The sequence below is a fragment of the Lissotriton helveticus genome, chromosome 12 (assembly GCF_964261635.1).
Source record: "Lissotriton helveticus chromosome 12, aLisHel1.1, whole genome shotgun sequence".
In the NCBI taxonomy this organism is placed as follows: Eukaryota; Metazoa; Chordata; class Amphibia; order Caudata; family Salamandridae; genus Lissotriton; species Lissotriton helveticus.
In genome coordinates, this window is record NC_136073.1 from 142,511,588 (window position 1) to 142,527,387 (window position 15,800).

General features: G+C 44.8%; 1 protein-coding gene across 1 annotated transcript in view; it reads right to left on the reverse strand.

Annotated features, from left to right (window-relative positions):
• LOC144799578 (hydroperoxide isomerase ALOXE3-like) overlaps positions 1-15,800 on the reverse strand; it is a 201,765-nt gene that overhangs the window by 82,674 nt on the left and 103,291 nt on the right. The window contains exon 7 of the mRNA XM_078670951.1: positions 1,652-1,795. Coding sequence (XP_078527077.1) covers positions 1,652-1,795 — 144 coding nt within the window. The remainder of the gene's footprint in view (positions 1-1,651; positions 1,796-15,800) is intronic.

The following is a 15,800-nucleotide window of genomic DNA, read 5'->3' on the forward strand; positions in this document are numbered from 1 at the left end:
CTGTCATCGCTGAAAAGCAGTGACTTTCAGTCCTCCAGACTACTGGTACAAACTACACAAGCCTATTCACCCAAGGTGTGACCTCACTGAAGTCCATCTACAGAAAAGAAAAAAAGAGACTAAGTTGTAAGGTAAAGATCTTGAACAGGCGAATGTGCCAAAAGTATCCGGCCAGAAAGAGCACTTCCCTGGGCACAAAATGTTAACTTTCCAGCCAAAGCTAACAGCTTGATCTGGACCTTATCCAATACCTATCTGACTTTATGAAGACCTCTTCGAATGAGCTTCATCTGGTCCTCATCCAAAACCTATCTGACTTCGTGAAGATCTCTTTGAATGTAGCCTGCTGCTTTACCAAGCAGAGAGATTTTGTCTTTTTGTCTAAATCCCGAGGTAAAACGTCCAACCGGGATTAACATGGATGATGTATCTGACCCACTCTCCATCGTCTACGGGTCTACCACAACCCTTGACTAACATCTGCTCATTGTGGTTTTTAGTGATATTTTACCATTAAATCACTAAAAAATCACACCTCTGGTTCCTCTTATTGGATTTTTTGCATTTTGATGGTTATATTTATAACATTGTACTCACTGTTTCTCATTCAGTTTGGGATTTTCATTTCCTGGTATTACGACTTTATTACTGTTTTTGGTACTGCTAAAGTACTTTTCGCATTGCCCTAATTTAAGCCTGTTGGGGTTGAGCTCAGGTTAATTTAACGACTTTGAGGATTCACTCTGACAAAAGTTGTGATTAATCCTTGAGGTGGGCAGTTATCCATTCCAAATGAAAATCCAATTTCTTACAGTGGGTAATGGTTTGTAGAAGTTTATGTGAAGCCCATGATTTTGGCTAGAGGAAAGAATGATGAACAGAGTCAAATAGGTAGGCAGGACAAAAGCCACCTACAAAATGACAAAGAAAAAGAGACAATACATGTAAATGTTGTCAAGAAAGTAACAGCAGCTTACAAAGAAGGAACATCTTTCATAGATGCTGTGAAATGCTCAGAGAACGAACACAGATAAGATAGAGGTATGTATTATGAGGTGAGCTTCTGCCTCAAGAAGAGTAGATTTAATAGACATAAAGCACATAGGGGAAATTATAGCACCAACGAACTTGCTAGACCATTTTTTGATATTTACATTTCCTAAAAATATTCTGTAAGTCATTTATATAGATCACCATACATACATTTAAAAAAGTAATCAACAGTTTAAATGCAACTACCTAGGAGAGGGTTTAATTAAGAGTGAGGTTATAGATTTGGTTTTTTTTCTGGATCATTGTCCAATCACAATCAAAATCCGTGTAAATTATCTGGGAAAAATTTTGTATAGAACTTGTACATAATATAAATCCTAAACACATATAAATACAAGCTCACAGTAACAAGCACACTTCTGTACCATAAAGGTGAAGTTGTTTGACTGTAGAGGGATGAGTAGGTTCTTACAAATGTGAAAACAAATATTCAATATTTTTCAACTTACAGTTGAAACCGATATTTTCTCAAAATAGTCTAAAAAAGGGGTAGTGTTCACTTATATTTATATTTTTTCACATTCTGAACAATTAACTAATATCTTGAAATTTCAAAATTCTACACAGGCTGGGTGGCTCATCAAAGATAACACCTTACCTGGATGGCTAGGGGTATCATCTCGTCTATGGGTGAGAGATAGAGAAGACACAAGGGAGCAGCTAGGTACTGCTGATGTCCATCCAACTTATTTCCAGGAATGTGTTCTAATATTTTATAATCTGCAATGAAGATATTTCCTTTCTGCAATCAAGGAAAATAGTACAGGGGAGATCAGAGTTTGGAGAGGACACACCAGTAACAAAGTAATTCAGTCTAAGTAACCATGCTGAAGGTCTTAGGGCCAGATGTGGGTAGCTAAATACCGGTCGGTAAAGGACAAAAATCGGTGATTTTCCCGCTACCTACTGGTATATAGCCCTTTTTAATGTGGGAGGCTGGAAATAAGGATTCGGTAATTTACTGATTCCTTATTTTAAGGAATCAGTAAATTACCGAATCCTTAAAACCTATGTAGGTAGCACTCAAGTGAGTGCATTTTTGCTTTAAGGATTCGTTATTTACCACCAACTGCAAATTGGTGGTAATTACCGAATACCTTTAAAAAAACAATAATTTGCTTTTTTCTAGGTGCCATGTGGCAGACAAACATGCCCTTAGGGCATGTATGTGCACCACATGTGCACACATGCATGATTCAGGGGTGCAACAGGGTGTCAATGTGACAGCCTGCCACCCTTGAATATGCTCCCGATATTACAGATTCGGTAAATACCGAATCAGTAAAAGTGAAAGGCTTCCCATTCATTCCTATGGGCCTGGAGGCCCATAGAAATGAATGAGAAGGTATTTCTTATTACCGAATCGTTATTACCGAATCGGTAATAAGAAATATTACCGAATCCTTAAAATTTACCAATTCATTACCTACATCATATTTACCGATTCCTAAATACCGAATCTGTAAAAATTCGGTATTTAGGAATCGGTAAAATGGGATTACCTACATCTAGCCCTAAGTTACTAAGGGCCAGATGTAGGTAGTCCAATACCGGTCGGTAACGGCAGAAATTACCGAATTTCGGCCGTTACCGACCGGTATTAGGCTATTGAGATGTAGGTGGCTACATTTCAGGTTCGGTAATTTACCGAATCGGTAATTTAAGGAATCGGTAAATTACCGATTCCTTAAAATACCGAATCGGTAAATTACCGAATCTGAAATGTAGGGAGCACTCAAATGAGTGCATTGCATGGTTAAGGATTCGGTATTTACCACCAAATAAAAGTTGGTGGTAAATAACGAAAACCTTTGAAAAAGCAAATTTGTGCATTTTCAAAAGTGCCATGTGGCAGACATATATGCCCTTAGGGCATGTATGTGTGCCACATGTGCACCCATGCACTATTCAGGGGTGCAACAGCGTGTCAATCTGACACCCTGCCACCCTTGAATGTGTTCCCCCATTACCGAATCGGTATTTACCGATTCGGTAATTCCCCTGGCCTCAACGCCCATAGGAATGAATGGGAATTACCGATTCGGTATTTACCGAATCAGTAATTACCGAATAGTATCGATTCAGCAAAATTTACCGAATACTTACCTACATACCATTTACGGATTCTGAAATACCGAATCGGTAAAATTTGGTATTTTAGAATCGGTAAATGGAATTTACCTATATCTGACACAAAGTTCACCAACATTATTGCTATGCATTCTATAGCTATACCACCCTCGTTTCCTACATGTAAAGACTAGCACATTAATTAGTATGTCGCATTCCAATATTAGTTTCAAAGGGGGTCCAGAACTGCATGCCTGTTTTTGGAACAATAAAGCTTCTTGTTCAGTTTAATTGCAAGTCTGCTATTTTTTGGCCCACAAAGCAGCTGTGTTTTCGTGTGATGAGCACACCCAGACAACAAACCAGTGAATGCCTCTTAGCAACATTCAGGTAAAGTGCTGCCATGATTGTGCCTGTTCCCATTGTAGTCTGGTGTGACGGTCCTCCCAAAACCTTAGCCCTCTGTGCACAGTTTGTATAAGATTACTCAGAAGCTTGTTGAAGAGTTCAAGAATAAACAATCAAAAAAGAGTGGTGTAATGGTCATCCATCTGGTTTTGTTCTGTTACACAGTGTTCTTTTGAAAAGACAAAAAAAGAAACATGCAATAATCAACATTCTAGAAACCCTGTTACTTCATATAATGACTGTAGCCCTGTTTCAAGCCTCTGTGTAGGTGTAAAGGGACAGACTTCATTTCCTATGCACACTTCTGAGCCCTACAAGTGCTAGCAGACATGCTGGGCTGACATTAGGCGTGATATATAGTGCGGGTCTTGTATAGCTCTGACCCTTGTAGCAGTTTGTTTGTGATAGTTTCTATATTAATATCCTATTCTTCTCAGTTAAACAACACTCGAGGAACTGGCTCTGTCTCGCTGTATCTTTTCTCCATTGCCATTCAGCCACTGGGGGCCATACTGTGTATCCCTGTGCTTGTCCCATGAACTTATCCAGCTACAGTTTTGAAAGGCTCAGTTTTGTGTGACAAGTCCTGAGGCAACAGGTCAACGTTTTCAGTTTTTTTTATCACTAACTAATCTGTGCATTTATTCTGCTATAGAATACATTCAGACACAGAGGTGAATTCACTGCCAAGCCACTAAGCCATTGAGCAATAAGCTTGTGTGGACAAAATTCAAGTATGCAATCCTTTCCAGGGTAAATACAGTGGTCCATGTGTCAATCTATTAACCCTCATCCATAAAAAGGTTTCATGCTCCGTACCACTATACCAAGACTTGAGCCAGCAGAATACTAGAGACTGTACTCTGGAGCCCACTGTCTGTATACTGAATTCTGAATAACTCGACCTCAGAGGTGACTATGCACGCTTGTACCAATATTCTGAACAATTCATTCGTTCTGTTTCTCTGACAGTCACCTGAACAAATCAGCACTAGTGGGAACCTGCTCCTTATCTTAACCTAACAAGACATTCCATCCAGGAGATGACACACTGAAAGCAAGTGTGAGAGCTAACTACCCAGCCCTATAAGTTATAGGCTCTGCATCCTTACAACATTTAACATGTGAGAGATTGCATCCTCTTGTATCTATTGACCAAGTCCACCATTTAGAAATATAATCAGCCATGTATCTATACCAGTACTATGTGCCCATGCATTCCTAGCCATAAAAGGTGCTCGATCCAGGTACCCATAGTCCAATTTTCTGGTGACGTGGGCATGAGAGGCAGTTTTTCTAATGGTGCTTGGGGACAATTAACAATCTTCTTCTGCATCTTGAGGGTTTGAAAGCAGAATGCAGTAAAGGCGTTGACTTGTGCAGCAATTTCCAGTTTGCTGTTGATGATTATTCTGAAGTTCCTGGTGTTGATTCTGACTGTGGGTCTAGGTTTGGCTGGCCACTAGTTGAAGTCCATTGGTGAGGTGTCCTTGTCGCATATCATTACTTTTGTCTTGTCAGTGTTCAGTTTGAACAAAGCAAACAAAAGGAGATGATGGACGGAGTGCTGAAACGTTTTAAACACTCATCCCCAGTCACAGATCAGGGTTGAATCCATAATCATTTTTTAACTCACTTTGCCACTCCAGTTCAGACACAGCTATATGCAAATCAGTCTTGACCCTGTGCCTCATGGGAACAGTCCAGCCCAAACTGCCAAGCCATATCTTCCCTTGACCGGAAACAAGCATCCTTTGACCTGTTAGCCCTCATCAGCCAGGCTAGCTTGAATCCAGTGGCAAAGTGAGCAAGGGACCCATAGCTGGGCATACCCTGCCAATTTAGGGTGAACAAAGCAAACACAAGGAGATGATGGACGGAGTGCTGAAACTTTTCAAACACTCACCCCCAGTTACAGATCTGGGTTGAATCCATCATCATTTTTTAGCTCACTTTGCCACCGCAGTTCAGACACAGCTATATGCAAATCAGTTTTGCCCCTATGCCTCACAGGAACAGTCCAGCCCGAACTGCCAAGCCATGTCTTCTCTGGATCAGAAACAACCATCCTGGGACCGTTGTGGGGCTAACAGCCCTTATCAGTTAGGCTAGCTTGAATCCAGTTGTCAAGTGAGCAAGAGACCCACGTCTGGGCATACCCAGCTAACTTAGGGCAAACAAAGCAAATACAAGGAGATGATGGATGGAGTGCTGAAACTTTTCAAACACTCATCTCCATTCACAGATCTGGGTTGAATCCATCATTATTCTTTAGCGCACTTTGTCACCCCAGTTCAGACACAGCTATATCCAAATCTGCCTTGACCCTGTGCCTCATGAGAACAGTCCAGCTCGAACTGCCAAGCCATGTCTTCCATGGACTGGAAAAAAGCATTCGGGGACCAGTAGCGTGCTAACAGCCCTCATCATCCAGGCTAGCTTGAATCCAGTGGCAACGTGAGCAAGGGACCCCCATATGCGCATACCCTGCCAAATTAGGGAAAACAAAGCAAACACAAGGAGATGATGGACGGAGTGCTGAAACTTTTCAAACACTCATCCCAAGTCACAGATCTGGGATGAATTCATCATCATTCTTTAGCTCACTTTGCCACCCCAGTTCAGACACAGCTATCTGCAAATAAGTCGACCCTATGCCTCAAGGGAACAGTCCAGCCCGAACTGCCAAGCCATGTCTTCCCTGGACTGGAAACAAGCATCCTGGGGCTGGTTTCAGGCTAACAGCCCTTATCAGCCAGGCTAGCTTGAATCCAGTGGCAAAGTGAACAAGGGACCCACGCCTTGGCATACCCTGCCAACTTCGGGCGAACAAAGCAAACACAAGGAAATGATGGATGATGTGCCGAAACGTTTCAAAAAATTACCCTCAGTCACAGATCTGGGTTGAATCCATCATTTTTCTGTAGCTCACTTTGCCACCCCAGTTCAGACACAGCTATATGCAAATCAGTCTTGACCCTGTGCCTCATGGGTACAGTCCTGCCCGAACTGCCAATCCATGTGTTCCCTGAACCGGAAACAAGCATCCTGGGACCGGTTTTGAGCTAACAGCCCTCATCAGCCATGCTAGCTTGAATCCAGTGGCAAAGTGATCAAGGGACCCACATCTGGGCATACCCTGCCAATTGAGGGTGAGCAAAGCAAACACAAGGAGATGATGGACGGAGTGCTGAAACTTTTCAAACACTCACCCCCAGTCACAGATCTGGGTTGAATCCATTCAAGAGATGACACACTGAAAGCAAGTGTGAGAGCTAACCCTGTGCCTCACGGGAACAGTCCAGCCCGAACTGCCAAGCCATGCCTTCCCTGTACCGGAAACAAGCATCCTGGGGCCGGTTTCAGGCTAACAGCCCTTATCAGCCAGGCTAGCTTGAATCCAGTGGCAAAGTGAGCAAGGGACCCACGCCTGGGCATACCCTAACTTCGGGCGAACAAAGCAAACACAAGGAAATGATGGATGAACTGCCAACATTTTTCAAACACTCACCCTCAGTAACAGATCTGGGTTTAATCCATCATCATTCTTTAGCTCACTTTGCCACCCCAGTTCAGACAGTATGCAAATCAGTCTGGATTCTGTGCCTCATGGGAACAGTCCAGCCCGAACTGCCAAGCCATGTCTTCCCTGGACCAACAAGCATCCTGGGGCCGGTTTCGGGCTACAGCCCTTGTCAGGCAGGCTTGCTTGAATCGAATGGCAAAGTGAGCAAGGGACCCACGCCTGGGCATACCCTGCCAACTTCAGGCGAACAAAGCAAACACAAACAGATGATGGACGGAGTGCCGAAACTTTTCAAACACTCACCCCCAGTCACAAATCTGGGTTCAGATATTTACCTTTCACCCAGTTAATGACTTCAATAATGCAGCTGGTAAAATTGTTTCTTGACTTGGGGGTCTTGACCGAGGGGGGAGTATGATTTCCGTACCTTTGGTGTACAAGAGGATGTTGATGTTGTGTGCATGTAGTAAGTTAATGAGGAATCATGTAGGCATTGAAGAGGGTGGGGCTGAGCAATGTAGCTTGAGCCACTCTGCAAATGAGTAAAGTGCCAGGCTGCCAGCTTGTGTTTTATTTTTTAAGAAGGAGTAAATGCAGTGGACAGCGGGCCCTTAGATGCCAGTCTTGTGCCAATCCCATTATTCACATGGTCATTTGCTAAATAGAAGACAGTGGGCACACCTTGGCCAGTAGCCATGCAAATATCAGAGGAACTTCACTATTTTCCGCTAGTGTCTAAACAGCTTACATTTTGTGTTATTATTCCGTGTTTTGGTTTATTCTACAAAGTAGAACTGCAACAAAATAAATGCCATCCAGTTCCTTATGAAATTTAGGGTCCTAATGTATTATCATTTCATTCACAAAATATGGCCACAAATTGCACACATAATTTTTGTGAATGGAATAGTATTTTACAAACTGACATATGAAGCATTCACTCGGTTCACAAAATACATAATAACAGGGGGTCCAAAATGACCTGCCAAATTATTATCCTCTAGGCAGGTGCCAATTTTTGACCATCTGTGATTGGCTGTAATCACAGAGATGGTGGCCTGCATGGGATAGCACATTGACCATCACTACTATTCCATTGTAAAATGAAAAACTTGTATCTTATTAAAAGCAGTCCATGTTCCTTAAAGGAGCCAGTGCTGCTTAAAAAAACGGTGTTTTCAGTTTTGGAAAACATCTTCCCCCAGAGGTTGCCAAAATGATTTGCAAAAGGAGCTCCTAATGAGACACCTTCTCTTGTGCAAATTAGTTACCATCCCTACTCAGGTGTTGTTAGCTTATCAGTAGTTGTGACAGCAAATGAAGTCAGAAACCATCAATAAATTCCTTTCTAAACATGAAAGTGGAAGGGGGACATTCCTTTCATGACCCCTCCTCTGTGAATTTTATAAATTATTACAATAGTATTTTTACAAGTTGAACATTTTGTCCAACTCATGAAAGACTAAAAGGGTTTTGTGCATAATGATATGCACTTTTGTGGCCACAAACTCATTTTGTGACATGAGGACCTTAGTGTTAAAACTGGCTTAGATGCAAGTACTAACCTATAGGTACGGCTCATGCAAAATTGTAATTACTCCGGAGTAATTAGAGTAATTTCAGTAATTCTACATTACTATTTGGACAGAAAATTACAAAAATTACACAATTATTCCTGTTCGCATAATGAGTACTTTGTGGGCAAGAATCCTACTGCAAGCATACAGGAAAAACAGACTGAGGGCCTGATGCGCATATTGTTAGTAAGTATACTCCTTTGCAATGGCAGCAGAGTATCCTTACTGCCAATACAATGGTCCCCGGACCATAGTTTTGCCACGGCAATGCTCTAATACATTCACAAGAACTGCCTTGACTGAGGATTCTATGAATGGTAGAAATGGCTGCAGGGCTGATGGACATTTCTCAATTTGGCAGGCAGATACTTTGTCTAGGTGATGAATTAATACATCTTTTTTTTTTTATTTTACTAAAAAACACGAAAACAATGCTTTGTAAAATCAAAGGCCATAACTGTAAATGTTGTATCCCAGGGACATAGTGCAATCTGATAGTTAGGTTGATCTTACCAAAATAAAAACAATTGCACAGAGCCTCTTATGAAGTCACCCACATAATAGAATTGAGAGGCTTCATGACAGTTGTTGTTGTAACTAAGTTCTTAAACCTTTCTAGTGCTTCCTTCTTCCTCACGGTTTCCTTACTTCCTCCACCCCCCCCCCCTTTTCTCCCTTCCTATGTTACATTCCACTAGTAGAATCCTTGAGTGAAGCTCACCTTAGAATGTTGGTGTGCTTGACTTGTCAGCTGGTGCTGGAGGATCCAGTCAATAAACGCCTTCTCTCCATTCATCTTCGTGTTGGCACCACTTTTAACATTTTGGCGACGATTGCTGTGCTGGGGAAAGCATAAGATCCTTTCCCCAGTTTCTTCCACCAGCTGTCGGCATATCTCCCAGCTTGCGTCCGATCTCCTAGTGGACTTCTGGGTGTGAAGAGCGCTGTTGCTGTGCTGTTCTGTGCGCTCCTTCTGTTGTTAATTTATTCTTTGCTCTGGGGTGAGTGACATGCTCTTTCTGAGCAGCCACCAGCATTCCCAATTGCTGACAGGCACAGCTGATCCTGTCTTCCGCGCTGTCTTCTCGCTGCATGCTGTCGGCTGTGTGTGCTTGTTTCCTCATTACCAGAGCCGTGTGGTGTCTTTGATGGGGTAAGGGGTTCCCCGCGGTGTCCTGCCAGTGTCCACCTCGGTTTGCCAGTGGTCACCGCTGCATTCCCCATGCTAAGGGGCACAAAGCCTGGTTCCACCCGCGTCTGCCTCAGTGAACTGGTTGCCTTTTTAGGTCTCGCCTGGAATTAGCATCCGAAGGATGCGTCCAGGCTGGAGACTTATAGCTGCCGGTCTCGGGGGAATGAGGGACAAGAGGGTGCCACGCGCTTCTCTGGAGCTGGATTTGACTGCGTGGACGCGCACCCACACTCACGCATGCGCACATACACAGACTCACGCATGCGCACATACACAGCCACACGCATTCACAGCCACACGCATACACAGGCACACACACACCCCCCCCCGTCGCCGCCGCACCTACACACACACTAGCGCACATACACGCACACACAGAGACCCCCCCACACACACCAGCGCACCTACACACACGCACACACACATACAAAGACCCCCCGCTGCCGCCGCCGCAATCGCACACATGCAGAGTCCCCCCGCCGCCGCACGCGCATACACACATGCCCCCCGCCCTCGCAGCTCAGCAACAAGGCGAAGCCCCACTCACCGGCTTCCTTGGTGCGGCAGCTCTCCTCTCATCGGCAGCTGCAGGGCTCCTCTATGCCGGTTACCACGGGCTCTCCCTCACTCCTGGGAGCCTCGTGGAAGGCGCCGGCAGCAGGACTCTTCCTCCCTCCATCTCAGGGCGAGTGCACCAGGGCGCATGGTAGGCTCCTGCCTGCTCCGGTGCTCAAAACAGCCGCGGCTCTTCCGTGGGAGGCAGGATAGGCTCCCGCCCGCCTACTTCCGGTTTCCGGTTGTCCCGCCCGGCCTGCCTGACTTCCTGGTCGCAGGCCGGCGGCGATGTTCGGTTTGTCCCGGGCTGCGGCGGTGATGCGGGGGGACAGGTGCATTAACAACGGAGCTTCTTTACCGGTATCTGAACCCGCGCTCCGTACCGTGCGTTAACCCTCGGAGTACCGTGTGATAGTTAACACCTGTGTGCATTCTCCACACATATCTTTACAGCGAGAGCCTTACCCCGCAGAACTATCTCACACGCGGATAGGTGGGATAGCTGAGCGGGTTGAAGTCTCTACTGCAGGTTCGTTATTGTGGGCAACATCGTTTTTAACTCTTCTGCAGCCGATACAAAGAGTGACACCTTTATTTACAGTGCTAAGAAGCCGCAGGGGACAGGTTCAAATAAAAACACCAGTGCGTGTGCGCCGCGTGCACTTGGACGTGTTTATAGAGTGAGCGCTAAGGGTTACTGGTCACTTTACATAAGGGTGCAAAGGCGAGCAGGGCTGGATGCAGAAGGAAGGGGGTAGGGGGGGCAGCACACTGGACCCTCGGTGCTGCTCTCCCGACCTCCTGTGCTGCTCCTTGGGTGTCTCTCCCCATCTCCGCCTCTTGCTTCTTCCCTCCCTGGCTCTTTCCTTCCTTTCCTCCGCTCCCTGCAGCGCCCCTTCCCTCCCCCCCCCCCTCTCAGCCTTTCCTATCCTGGTTCACGCATCCTGGAGCCTCGGAGCGCGAGTGATAAGATGTCCTGTCTGAGCGCGGCCGAAAGCACGAGTGGGAGCGCGGCCTCCAGGCCTCTGGGGGTGGGGGAAGGACCACAGGCTCTGTAGCACAGCCAGAGACAGGCACTGTACCCTAGATAGAGACCGGCACTGTACCCTGGATAGAGACAGGCACTGCACCAGAGCCAGAGATAGGCACTGTACCACAGCCAGGCACTGTACCCCAGCCAGAGACTGGCACTTTACCACAGCCAGAGACAGGCACTGCACCAGAGACAGGCACTGCACCACAGCCAGACACATGCACTTTACCACAGCTAGAGACTGGCACTTAACCACAGCTAAAGAAAGGCACTGTACCCTAGATAGACACAGACACTGTATCCAGCTACAAGCAGACACTGTACGTCAGCTAAATACAGGCACTGTACCACACAGAGAGACAGGCACTTTACTCCAGCTAGAGACAGGCACTGTACCCTGGATAGAGACAGGCACTGTACACCAGCTAGAGACAGGCACTTTACTACAGCTAGAGACAGGCACTGTACCCCAGCTAGAGACAGGCACTGTACCACAGCCAGAGACAGGGACTGTACCACAGCCAGAGACAGGCACTGTAACACATTCTCAACTGGCCCACTTTACACGTAGTGTCTGATTACTACATATAGCAGTATGATTTCAGTGGATTGCACAAGTGCAACACCTGGGTGGACCCCACAGACTTGAGTGCATATACAGTCTGATTTAAAAAAAAAAAAAAATGTTGTGGGTGTGTTGTTGTCTAGCTACATCTTGTGGCCCACAGGCTCATGTATTTGGAGTTTGATCTTTTCTTGGTTGTTTCTCTACAATTCCTGGACTAACCCCTAGAAGATATTCTATAACAGTTTGTTCAAATCATATTACTTTGGTTTGATTCCTGCCAAGTTTGGATGGACTCCTAAAGTAGACACTATATCTTGTTGTATATTACTAATTAGTATAGGTTTATAATTCACCACACTTATGTGGAAACAGAACACATACTGCAGCTGATGCAATACTTTACATTCAAAGGTAGCGCCTTCCCATCTGGGCAACTCCATATGCACCATAATCAATGGGGTAAAAAAAATACATTTCACAAACCAGTCCGGACCACCTAAGATGGGAAGTATCTGTAGGTGTGATTGGCTCGCCTCATTCTTTAGCGCATCCGTTCTTTGGCACAGCTAAATGCTTATAGTGCATGATCTGAGCAGTCTCTGCCATACAGGCAAGCCATCAAATCATTTCTCCCAAAGAGCTCACATACCATCCACCCATGCACCAGCATCTCATGCTTACCTGTTCTATCCCTCACTCCTTTTAGGTCTCGCTGATACTGCATCCGAAGGATGCGTCCAGCTGGAGACTTATAGCTGCCCGTCCCGTATTTGCAATGCAATAGGTCTAATTTTTGCGAGAGTTTAAGCTATTAGCATTGTAAATGACAATGCCTTTTATTTATGTTTAAAAGCAAAAACATAAATAAAAGGCATTGCCATTTACAATGCCAATAGCTCTAACGTTAATAAAGCGAGACCTATTGCATTGCAAATGCTTGTTCCCTCAGCTGTTGCCACAGTGTACTGCGCACTGCTTGGCATTCCTTCTGGAGCGTGAAGCGTGGTGTCAATTTCACAGAGGGAGGGCCTCGAAGCTCCGTCTCGTCTCCTAAAAGCCCCGGCGGTTGCTGGGTGATGCAATACGCCACCTGCTTCTTCCCTCAGAGCTTTGGAAGGAGCCAGTGATCTGAATTTCGGCAGTCATTGCCACAACTGTTGATGGTGACACACATTCATCGTGGCCTAGGAGTACACCGCAGCGAGCCATTCACACGCATTCTCCTCACTTGTCTGGGTGTTGCCTTCTCTCCCTCAGCTGTTGGATGACGCATCGCCACCCCGCGCTTAACTCCTGGAGCATGGGCTTTCTGAGGAATTCACTGAGGCAGGGGCTGAAGGAACGTCTCATGTTCGTTACTTCAACTGTTGCTGGGTATCAAAGTACGCTGCTCTATTTTGTTCACTGAGTCTTGGGAGGGGGCGAGAGCACAATCACGCTTCATCTCCCCAGTGCCGAGAACTGTGTCAATTTCACAGAGGGAGTTAATCATCTCAGCTGTTTGTGTGACGCAGCCCGCAATGCTCCTCATCTTCAGACACTGCCTTCATTCTTATTGAAAGAAAACTGGCTAATTCAAACAGCCTGCCAGCAATTTCAGCGCTGACAGGCACAGCTTGCTACATGTACATTTTGCCACCCTTCTCGTTCTTTTAGAGTTCTAGCACTATGTGCTATTTTACAGAGGGGCTACCACTATTCATCACAGCCTGCCATCAAAGCACCTCGGCCCGCCTGATCCTCGACATCCCTCGACACAGCCACCTCACACCCCACCTGAGAGACCTGCACTTGCTGCCCGTCATCAAGAAGATCACCTTCAAGCTCCTCACCCACGCACACAAGGCACTCCACAATACCGGACCAGCATACCCCAACAGTCGCCTCACCTTCTACACCCCAAACTGCCAGCTCCTCTCCGCCGACCGCGCCGTTGCCACCATCCCCCGCATCCGAAGAGTGACCACCGACAGCGGATCATTCTACTTCCCTCGCCGCCAAGACCTGGGACACCCTCCCCATCCTCCTACGACAGACCCAAGACCTACTAACCTTCAGAAGGCTACTCAAGACCTGGCTGTTTGAGCAGTAGCAGCACCTCCCCCCCCCCTCAGCGCCTTGAGACCCTCATGGGTGAGTAGTGCGCTTTACAAATTCCTTGATTGATTTTAAGCTCTTCGCTGACAGGCACAGCTTCTAATTATACACGCTACAGGTGCACAAATAAACCTTTTAGCTAATCTCCTTCAATTGTGTGCAATATATATTACAAATCAAATCCTATTTACAACTTTCCACACAGCCTGCCAACCATTACACCGCTGACAGGCCCAGCTTACCACTGGTATACCAGAGTGTTCTTACTTGTATTCATTCTCTACTATTGTGTATATTGATGCCTGTATTTTGAATTATTTAGATTGTATTCTTTTTCACCTTTTCATCAGTGATTTTCCTTCTACTTTGCCTGCAGTTTTCACTGATACCGCTATTCTCACATTTCTCCTTGTTTTTTTCCTTCTTTGAGTTCTTCCCATTTTCTCTATTTGTACTATACTTTCTCCATCTTACTTTTTCTTCCCTTTTTCCTTCTTCCCTACGGCTGCTTACTTCCTTAATTTATTAATGAAGCAGGGGAACCTCTTATACCATTGAAAACGTTGGATAAACCTTTTTGAGTCTTATTTGAGTCTTATTTATGATAGGTTTTCATCTGTATGTAAACTAAATATCCTGTTGCACAATTTAGGGAAACATGTGCTAGAGAAATATTTGATGATCTTCCTGATTCTATAATTGAAATTGAAGATGTTAATGAGGATGTGCATGGGGATGTACAGCATGATGTGTATCAAATCACTCTAAAGAAACTAGAAGCGCAATTTGGAGAAAAGATTAATGTTGTTCTAGAACGTCACAAATTATTTTCCGGTTCGCTAGGAAAAATTTTAAAAGTGTGTAAATACATTGCTGTTTTGAGGAGATTAGCTTCAACTTGAGATTTTGGCATTTTAACTGAATCCCTTATCAGGGATCAACTAGTTAGATGCACATGTGATAAGATTCAAGAAAGACTTTTAGCTGAAGACCCTGATTTATAACATGCTATTGATATCGTGAAAAGTATAGAAAAACAACTTTTTGCATGCCTGAGATGAAAGATTCAGTAGAGGTCAAGCAAGTGTTGGACAATGGAAAATATATAATATCTACAAAAGATATAAAGTCAAAATCTTCACTGGCTGACATTGAGAAACAAAATACTAATGGGAAAAAATGTAGGTTTTACAGGTGTGGTAATCTGAACCATTTGGTCAACAATGTGAGATGCCCTTGCGAGAAGTGTCACTTGCAGGAAATGCAATAAGAGAGGACACTTTTCTAAGGTCTGCAAAGAATTTAAGAAGAATGTCACCCATATGGTAACTAACAAACCCGTTACCAATCAAGATATCATTTTTCAAGTAGCTTACAATAAGGAATCTACCAATAACATATATCCTAAATGTGAGATTTTGCTTGACAATGTCCCGTTTGTAGTGTTTGCTGACTTTTGTTCTCCTTATACATCAGCGAATCCACGTTTCAAGAGACGTCAGGAAACAAAGAATACACCCTATTGACTTCTGACATCAAGCCGGGAGGATCCAACCATGATCCCATACCCCTTGTAGGCATGCTTCTTATGCACATTGATTTCAAGGACAGATCTACATTGGGGAAGGTTTATATCACAAAGAATGGTTCAAATTTACTAGGGCGGAAACATCAAAAAGACTTGGGGATCAAGCTGGATCCAAATGCTCCTGAACCAGTTT